A 9,380-nucleotide genomic window follows, 5' to 3' on the forward strand; every position below is an offset into this window, starting at 1 on the left:
GTTCTGTCCATGGCTATACAAGAAAAGTCCAGCCAAAAGCACTCCATCACCTACTCTCACCTATGATTCTTCTCAACTTCTCTCGTGGCCCATTTCCTCTTATCTCATCTCTATCTCTCTTTTCATTCAACTCCAGGAGGATCAGCCTTTGTAAGTGTTATGGTTTGAGCCTGGCACAGAGCTAGTGCTCCTTATGAAAATGCTTCACTCTGGTGTCTGTTGTGAGATGTGACTAGGAATAAGCAAAACAGGCTCTAACTTAAACATAAAGAACACTTTATTACTTAAACTACAGGAAAAGAAAAAAAAGAAATTGAAAACTTTACAAAAAAAACTTTCTTCTTCTCCACTCTCTGACTTTCTTAATCTGATACATTTTCTCAAAACACTAACTGCTTAGCTCAGCACGACACTTTAGTATACTCAAACTGCAGTTCATGAAGAAGAAAGGAGTCTTTTTTGTTCTATAGGCTTCTCTTAGAAATACACTGAAACTTCGTGTGCTTCTTTGTCACTTCGGCACCGCTTGGAAAAAAAGTTTTTTTGCTGCTTGTGACATCTTCTTTTCATGCCCAGTGCTCTCACTACTGAGACATGGCTAGAGCTGCTTTTAGGGTTGTCTTTCAAGGATGCCTTGTCTCACTCTAAAAAAGCACAGTCTCTGCTTTGAGACATCTGTCCCCCCCATATTTTTCTAACCCCCTGGGGCCGGGGGGTCTTCACAAATGAACCCTCTTAGTTTTGAGGCACTGCCTCTCCCTAAATGCAGTCTGTGTCACAGGAACAACTGAGTCCATGGCTACAAGAAAAGTTTAGCTAAAAGGCTACTCTAAATCATCTCTCCCCATCTAATCATCTCTACGTTCTTCAGGCCAGGTCTTTGTCTCATCTCATCTTTTATCTCTCTTCTTATTCAGCTTCGAAGAAGATTAGCATTTTTGCAAGGCTCTAATCATGAAAAAAAGGGTTAAAAGTTTTCAGTCTTTGTCTGTCCTGAGACGAGATGATACTCCCACACGTGCTGCTGCTGCGGCCGGCCGGGCTGCACCCTTTTCCCCCTCCTTTTTCTTCCTGGGCCGGCTGCTATCACCGCCGACTCTCCCTCTCTCTCCTTCCTGGGGAGGGGAGGAGCTGGCTGTCCGATGTCTCGATGTCTCTTGGGGCTCTTCTACCCTTCCATCTTTGAAGGCCCCTCACCTCTCATCTCTGTCCAGGCCCCGAGCCTACCGCATGGCTGGCCCTCCCCCGCCCAGCAGCAAGGCTGGACGGGGGAGAGATCTGACCTCTTCACAGCGACGTCCCAAGAGACAGTGCCAAGGCCAGTGCCCTGCTTTTAACTCCTGTGTATTCTCAGAGGTGTGTCCAAACTCCACTGGCTACACTAAGTGCCAGTCTCAAACCTAAAACTTTCATTGGTTTGACCACAGCTTCCCAGAATTCTCACTCCTTCCTGGTCAAACCACCACAGTAAGGTTTCCATCATTCAAGAAAAGGGTTAAAAATCTCAGGCTCTGCCTGCTCAGAACTCCCACGGCTGCCCTGCCGGGCACCTGCTCCCCGCACCCCCTCCTTCTCCTTCTCAGCTGGCCTTGCTATCAAATTTCAAGGTGGCACAAGCCCAGGCACCAGCTCACTCTCTCTCTGGGGGATGGCTGCCCGATGCCTCTCGGTGCTCCTCCACCCTTCCATCCTCAGGGGCCTCTTCACCTCCCTTCTCTGTCCAAGGCCCCACCTCACCTCACCCGGCCACATGGCTTCCCCTCCCTCGCCCAGCCCACAGCAGCCGGGCAGGGCAGCTCTGACCTCCTTCACCGCCAGAACCCTGGGAGTTCCCTGCTTTGAACTCCCTGTATTCTCAGAGGTGTATCCATGTCCTCAGAGGCCACACCAGGTGCCAATATTCAAAGCTGAGCCCATATTGGTTTGACCACAGCATCCCAAAAAACTCGTTTTCTTTTCAAACCAGGACAGGAGACAATGGCTCTCATTTCTGTGGGAGATGGTTCCAGCCCTGCTGTCCTGCTGCCTTCTGGAGGATTACAGCACAGGCTGCACCTTTCACATTAGTCAGCTCCCCAGGGCTCCACAAGTGGAGAGGTGTCACCCTGCACCATGGCCTTATCACGTCTTGCAGGGAAGGATGAGCTCCAGGACCTGGGGTCTCAGGGCTCAGAGGGACGTGGAGACAGACTCTTCCAGATTCTGATTCATCCCAAATTCCCCAGATCAATCACCCATGTTCTCTTCCTGCCCTGTTCCCATGGGCATCAGTCCATGATGAATGGAATCCTGCCTTCTTCCTACAGCCAAGGGGAGGGGGCCATGTCCAGACCCAGCAGGGGCTGCTGCTCACCACAGGCTGAGCCCAGGAGTGGACAGCCAGCAGAGGAACCTGCTGGTCAGCTCTGTCCTTCAGGGCCTGTGCCCCTTCACTGGCTGCACCACAGCAGGCCTAAGCCTCCTGTGCAGGGCTGGCTCTTGTGTGGAGGAGGGCAGACAGGAAATGTGCTCCTTGTCCTGCTTGTGTGCTAAGAGTTATGGCAGAGGGGAGGCGTAAAGGGGATCCTGCATGGCAAAAGCCAGAAACGTGTGGGAATGGTGCTCAAGACCTGGATAAGAAGGTCCCCTGTGGGCAGACCCAAGCCCAGCAGCCCAGGCAGGTGTTGGGAGAAGCTGTGCATGGCAGCGCATGGTTTCTAGGCTGCACAGGGAGAGGCCCTCACCTGCAGGGCCACGAGGATGTGCTGTCACCACTACCCATTCTTGAAATGACAGCCTGGTAGGCCAGGCCAGAGCTGGCTCCTTTGGGGCTCATCTCCTGCATGTTTCTAGAAGAAAGTCTCAGCCCAGGACTCCTGTGCAGGAAGAACTCACAAGGAAGATGGAGAGCCATTCCATGAAGTGAGAGACACAGTCGGATCACCGAGGTGGAGCCCCACTGCGTTTCTTTGGCTCCCTATCCTGTTTTTCAGGCTGGGTTCAGAAGGAGGCAAAGCAGGGACTATTTCATTCCACTAATGCAAAGACAGAGCCCATGGGGAGGAAAAGGTAACAACAAGGCAAAGAGCAGAAATTGCCCTGAACACGTGAGAAGGGACAAGCCAGAAGACAAGCTGGGAGGACAAGTGATGTGGGAACTAGAGAAATGAACTCAAAAGCAGAGAAGAACACATGCCTGGAAGGCAGATGCATGCAAATACACAGTGGAGAAGAAAGTCATCATGCAAATCGACTCTGAGGCAACTGGATAAAATGCTGCTTTGCAGGGACGAGCTTGACCCCCATAAGAGTCCCAAAACCAGAAGGGCTGTCTGGCAGTGGGTCTCCAGGGGAGGCACACTGAATCCTGAGTCTAGATGTGTGACCTAGGGGGGCTGAAGGGAGTTTATTGTGCTCTCTGCCAGAGAACTGGGCTTAGGCAGAGCCAGCAGGGAATGAGAGTAGGCTGAGGCAAAGAGAGAGAAATGGTATCAAGAAATAGGTTGAGTAGCAGTTGTGAGGAAAGGAAAGGCTTGGAACTGGGAAGAAAACAATGGGAGCAGGGGAGAAGCATCTCAGGCCCAAAGAGGCTCTGAAGAGATTGCTGGTCATGTTCCCACCACAGGACACCAAGGGACATCAACTCAAGTGGCACCAGAGAAGGAGTTAGTTCTGCATAAAACACACATCTTCACTGGGAACCTGGAGAGTACCAGGACACTGGGAAAGGGAAGGGAGGATATTTGCAGCACGGCGGTTCTTCAATTCTCTGATACCACCACAAGTCTCTGCTGACAACTGCTTTCTCACAGCTGCCTGTGACACTTCTCCACATTTGCTTGTGTTATTGACTGTAACCTGTGGAATTAAGTCCAATCCCTGCCAGTGTCCATACTACAGCAGTGGAAATGGCCTTGCAGAGAGGGAATTTGTATACAAGGACATTGTTATAGGACAAAGGGGAATGGCTTTAAACTGACAGAGGGAAGGCTTTGATTAAATATTACGGAGGAATAGTGGTTCCTTCCTAATATTTAGGAAAGTGAGGTGGTGAGGCAAGCGAACCAGGTTCCCATAGGAGATGTATCCGAACTGTAACATGTTCAAGGCCAAACTGGATGGTTATATGAGTAATCTGGTCCAGAGGAAGGGGTCCGTGCCCATGATCCAGGGGACTTGAAACTAGACTATCCTTAAAAGTCTCTTCCAGCCCAAACCATTCCATAGTTTGTGGACTATTTCCCCACAGCCTAGAGATGGAAAAGGAAAGAGAGATATGAACACAGAGCACAGGGCCTTTCTTCATTGGTCTGATACTGTATTTTCTCTTGTCTGAGATTTCACAATTTGTTAGGCAAAAACCACTAGAGCTAGAGGACATTTTGTGTGTGACTCAACAAAAAGCAAACAGCTGTGCTCAAGGAGACAGAGGACATTGAATCCCGGTATATCTGCCTTCCATTCCAGTGTCTTCCTCCTGGAGAAGTCCATCTCGTTTCAGCCAGAGGCTGATGGAACCACATAGAGAGAAGAAGACTCAGGAACACAGGAGCTGCTCCAAAGAGCCTGAGCCTCCCTGTGTTCCCTGAGCCAGCACATGCACTGGGGATGCTGGACAAAGCTCATTTCATTTCCACACACATGGTCCCACCCCACACAGTGAAGATGTGTTAGAGCTCCCCACCCTTCCCAGCACAGCCAGAGCTGTTCCCAGCTCCCTGCTGAGCTCCCAGCTTTACTCAGGTCAGGGGCATTTCCATCACACAATTACTGCTGCAGCTTCACAAATTCGATGAAGCTTCGCAATTGGTTCGACATCATTCCAGTTGTTGAGATCTTTTGTAGGCACATGCATTGCAGTGCAGTTCACACCAGGGTATGGATCTGGTTCTCCTTTTCTCCAGAACCTGGGACACAGACAGGCTTGTTACTCCCCAGTGCCCACTGTAAAGCCCTGCAGGAAAAGGCCACAGTGGGATACCAGACTTGAAGGCAAGAGACACAAATTCCCAATGCTGATTCATGGACTGAAGCAGTGCCATTCCTCCCACTCCATATCCCACTGGCACCAGTGGCACATGGAAACCTGCCTCCTTCCTAGAGCCTTCCAGCATAACAGGGCCCTGCTCCATCCTGCTGGGGGCCACTCATCACCACCACTCACCCCATGCACCTCACTCCCAGCAGAGGCCCGTGCTGGACTCCAGGAAAAGGTTGCTCTCCAGAAGAAGGCACAGCAAGGACAGTCCTGGTGCTCTCTCCCTGTGCCCCATCTCTTTCCCTGCATTCCAGCACAGCCATTTTGCTCACATAAGTGCTGTGTACGCCAGCCAAGGCCTGTCAAGTCTTAAGGGTTCTTGCTGATGGCAAAATGCAACTTTTTCTAGGCTGACAGCAATGATTTCCATGTCACAGGTAGTTAATTCATAATCAATACCCAGCACAGATGCGGCCATGTGAACTGAGTGTACCACAAAGCTCTCTTCTTCTGCATCTTTACTCTCTGCCAAGACAGTGGGGTCAAAACTTCCTCTCATGCAGCACCTGAAGCTCTCAGATCTCTCCTACTTTCTTTCCATATCGGGAATCACACCAAACACTCTTCATCCAGAGATACTCACGCTGCTGTCTCATTATAGGGCGTCTTGTCCACCCACTGCCACTGGTCATCATCAACCTCAAACAGACCAATGTAGAAATTAATTTCTTTCTGAGGCTGACCTCCCTGCTCAGTGAGGAATACCTGGCAATCAGAGAGAGAGAGCAATGTCCATGAGTGGCAGGACTGAGCACACAGAGGCATCAGGAATCCCCATGATGTGGGGCTGGTGGCAGAGGGGGCTGGTGCTGCAGAGGTGCAGACAGGACCTTCCCCCTCCCCTGCAGGACAAGGAGGGCTCTGAGTCCCCTCCAGGGCCCAGCACTGTGGCTCTGCCTGCTGGGTCCCTCTCTCTGGGGCCCTGTGCACTCACCTGCTCTGCCTTGCTGGTGATCACCACCAGCTGGGAGCCCATCTCAGTGCAGTTCTCTGCACTCTCAGCACAGTTCATTGTATCAGTGGACAGGAAATAGCAGCTTCCTTGAAACCTTCTCCAGCCCTTTGGGCAGCACATCCAGCCTCGGTCTGTGCAGGGAGAGGACAGACAGATGCAGGCTACCAACAAGAGATGGTGATTGCAGACATCCAGGTTTTCCAGGGACAGTGCTCATGTCCTGCTCAGTGACTTTTCCTGACAGAAAGTGCTTGATGAAACAGGGATAGTTCAGACATTCCTTCCCATTGCTTTGGGGTATGACCAGTGAGCCTTGTGTACCCAAAGCCAGGGTAATCCTTGTAAGGGCATCTCAGGGTTCTCCAAAGTTCCTTTGGGGATGTGCTTTGACCTGCCCTGGCACAGCCCCTTGAGGCCCTTGGCCCCAAGCAAGAGGGGACATTGGGATACTGACCTGTGCCTTGTGGCACCGCTGAGGCGCACTCCCACTCCGAGAACTGCTCGGAGAACTCCTGCTGCTGCAGGGCTGAGGGCTGGTCACTGCTGTGGCAGAAGGGAAGCACTGCAAAGGGACAGGAAAGGCAGCAGGATTAGCCCTTGCTCCCAGCTCCTCACACAGCCCCTCTGGCCCCTGCACTCTCTTTCCACCATTTCCCCAGTAAGCACGCTCCCAGCTGTCACCTCTCCTGGCCCACCCCAGGGGCACAGCTCCTTCCCAGCCAGAAAGAGCCCTGTGCCTTCCAAGTGAGACAGCAGAGGCACCCCTGGAAGCACATCTCTCTGGGGACATGCCACACACAGGCAGGAGGGAGCCCTCCCAGCCACAGCCACTCTGCCATGAACACACACCCAGCCCAGCTGCCAGTCTGTCTACAAAGCAGCCTCTCCTTGTCACCCTCTGTCTCTTCCTCAGCTACACAGCAACAGGCCCCTGGGGGAGCCACCCTCAGCTGGGCCTGTTCCATCAGCAACACCCAGTGCAGGTGAAGGGAATCACTTACAGCTGCAGCTCCTGAAACCAGGGGGCAGCACCATAAACCCCTAGGACTTACTGGCTCCACTGTGTGGGGAATAATGCATTCTTGGTGACAGGCCACAGCCACAATCCCAAGGACTTCCTAGGAACCCAGACACTCATCAGGAATATGGATTAGGAGTATGGATCAGGGTGTACTCAACAATCGAGATGCCTATTTTCATCGATCTTTTAATTTAGAACTATTGTCACAGATGAGCAGAAGAATCCCGGTGGCTCCAGTGCCTGATGAATGAATTGCTGTAATGGAGGAAGGCTCAGAGAAGATGGGCAATCCTGGCTTAGCACCCCCATTGCCAATAAAGGTGACCTTGTCCCTACCCAATGATAAAGGATGAGAAGAGAGATGACTTGTGGTTTAGTCCAGCTCCTAGATCTGACCTGCTGTGGAGCTGTTCATCCCTGCAGGGATCAAAAAGGATCAGTGTCTTCCTCGGACAACCATGAAACCTGTGCTGACTGGGAGACACTGCTACTGCCTGAGCCTTCCTGGGGAAGCAGGATGGGAAATCATTGGCTCTGGGAACACTGCCTTCAGAGAAGAGCTGGCCAAGCACTCAGCTCATGCAGACTGAGAGAGAGTGAGAGGAACCTGCTCTGACAGCCTTGCTGCCACCACAGGCAGTTCCTCACACAGCCAGCTTATCCAAGAGATCTTACTTATTCCTTGAGATTCAAATGGTGGATTAAGATCTCCAGATGTGTTCCCACAAGTGTTGATTCTGCATGAGAAGGGGTCTCTGACCTGTGTTTTGGTGAATGGTGTTACCCTGCTGGCAGAGGCACTCAGATGTGGGTTTCCCACCTGACCAAGGGCAGCCACCTGAGCCCTTCATCCCAAGGGAATCAAGACACCCTGCAACTCACCAAGCCAGAGACCAAAGGTCCCAATGGCAGCTTTGATTGCAAGGGCAAAAATAAGGAAGACCCAGACGCTCAGCCAGGAGCAGCCTCTCTCTTCTGCTGGGGCTGGAAAATACAAAGCAAGAGTGAGCATGTCCCAGCCCAGAGTTAGGAGCAGGATAAGCCAGGGGGCTCTGTTCCCCAGCACCCTGCTGCTCCCTTCTTCCAAGCACTGGGAGCCCCGTCAGGTGCTGGAAGGAGATCCTGCTGCCTGTCCCTGGCAGTGGCTCAGAGCCACAGAGTACAGGAGCACAGGGGCTGCCCTGAGGCTGCTTTTCTATTTGCCTGTTTATCACAAGACCTGCCTGCATTCTGCCCAACCCTCACTCCCCCTTTCTCCTGTCAGACCTCCTTTCTCCTCAACACAACTTCCATGCTGCCTTCCATTAGCCTGTCTGTCCCTGAATGCTCTTTGTGGCTCTCCCTCCTCTTCCTCTCTCTTTAGAGCTTCTTTCCCTCACTCCCTGCATTTTGCCTCTGTCCCATCAGCCCCTTTCTGCAGTGGCACAGTCCCCCAAAGCAGTGAGTGCCCAGCTCAGGGTGTGCACAGCCAGACCCACAGAGGGATTGTTTCCACAGGGGCAAAAGGCACTTGGGAGCTCTTGGGGAGCCCTGACTGGGGTGTCCTTGGAGACAGCAGAGATGGGAGTAGGGACTTGTGCTCAGAGTGATGCGGAGAGCTTTAGCAGGGCAATGACAGAAGGACAGCCCCCTTCAGCCCCATTGTTTACAGACACAGCACTGAAGGGAATAGCAGGGCACGCTCTGCCTGCACTTCCATTCCCCCTGGCTCTAGGAAAAGCTCATTCTGCCAGCCTGCCCACTGCCCACTGCCCTCATCTCTTGCTTTGCTCTTGCCCTGAGCCCCATCTCCAGGTGCCCACTCCACCATGCCCAGGATCCATCCCAGCCCTGCCTTTCCCCCAACCCCTGTGGCAGGAGGACAGAAAGGAAGGAAAGTTTGGGGGTTACCTGCACTTCCAGGACTGACTCTACCTTGGCCATTCATCATCTGAGCAGGAGGATCACTCTTCTCCAAGGGTCCCTGCTAGCAGTGTGGGCACAAATAGCTTTCCTCCTGCACAGGGCATCTCCCACTCTGGTGAGGGGCCTGCACAGGCACTAATCTGATGTGCTGAAAAAGCCATATCATGGGTGAACCCACAGCACAGGAGACTGAGGAACTTTCATCATTTCCCTGCCAGGATCTTTCACAAGATGGTCATTGCACAACAGCAAGTCACCAAGACAAAGGAAAGCAGATGAAGGACAGCATCACTGCAGCTCACACAATCTCCCTTTGCCCAGCCTCAGGCACTTGCACAGGGCATCCATGGCCTTCCCTCTCTGCTGCCTGCTCTCTCCTGCTGAGGCTCCATGTGTGTGACAGTACACACACGGGCAGGTGTATTTGTCATTGGCTAGCAAACGGTTAAACCCACTGAGCACAGCCTGCCAAAGGGAACCAA

General features: G+C 52.4%; 1 protein-coding gene across 1 annotated transcript; it reads right to left on the reverse strand.

Annotated features, from left to right (window-relative positions):
• Positions 1–3,604: 3,604 nt before the first annotated feature.
• Positions 3,605–9,069, reverse strand: LOC141728178 (C-type lectin domain family 4 member E-like). The gene is made up of 6 exons (XM_074534955.1): positions 8,884–9,069; positions 7,876–7,977; positions 6,427–6,534; positions 5,952–6,103; positions 5,601–5,722; positions 3,605–4,886 (listed from the first exon to the last, which is right to left on the reverse strand). Exons 1-6 carry the CDS (start codon positions 8,921–8,923, stop codon positions 4,739–4,741), a joined length of 672 nt encoding a protein of 223 aa, XP_074391056.1. The 5' UTR covers positions 8,924–9,069; the 3' UTR covers positions 3,605–4,738.
• Positions 9,070–9,380: the final 311 nt, after the last annotated feature.

Source organism: Zonotrichia albicollis, chromosome 2 (assembly GCF_047830755.1).
Source record: "Zonotrichia albicollis isolate bZonAlb1 chromosome 2, bZonAlb1.hap1, whole genome shotgun sequence".
In the NCBI taxonomy this organism is placed as follows: Eukaryota; Metazoa; Chordata; class Aves; order Passeriformes; family Passerellidae; genus Zonotrichia; species Zonotrichia albicollis.

Excerpts from the sequence above, each read along its gene's own strand:
- LOC141728178 (XM_074534955.1), bottom strand. The coding sequence starts at position 8,923 with ATGATGAATGGCCAAGGTAGAGTCAGTCCTGGAAGTGCAG. Across the intron at positions 6,104-6,426 it reads AGCGGTGCCACAAGGCACAG|ACCGAGGCTGGATGTGCTGC; the intron begins GTCAGTATCCCA and ends CTCCCTGCACAG. Across the intron at positions 4,887-5,600 it reads CCCTATAATGAGACAGCAGC|GTTCTGGAGAAAAGGAGAAC; the intron begins GTGAGTATCTCT and ends TCTGTGTCCCAG.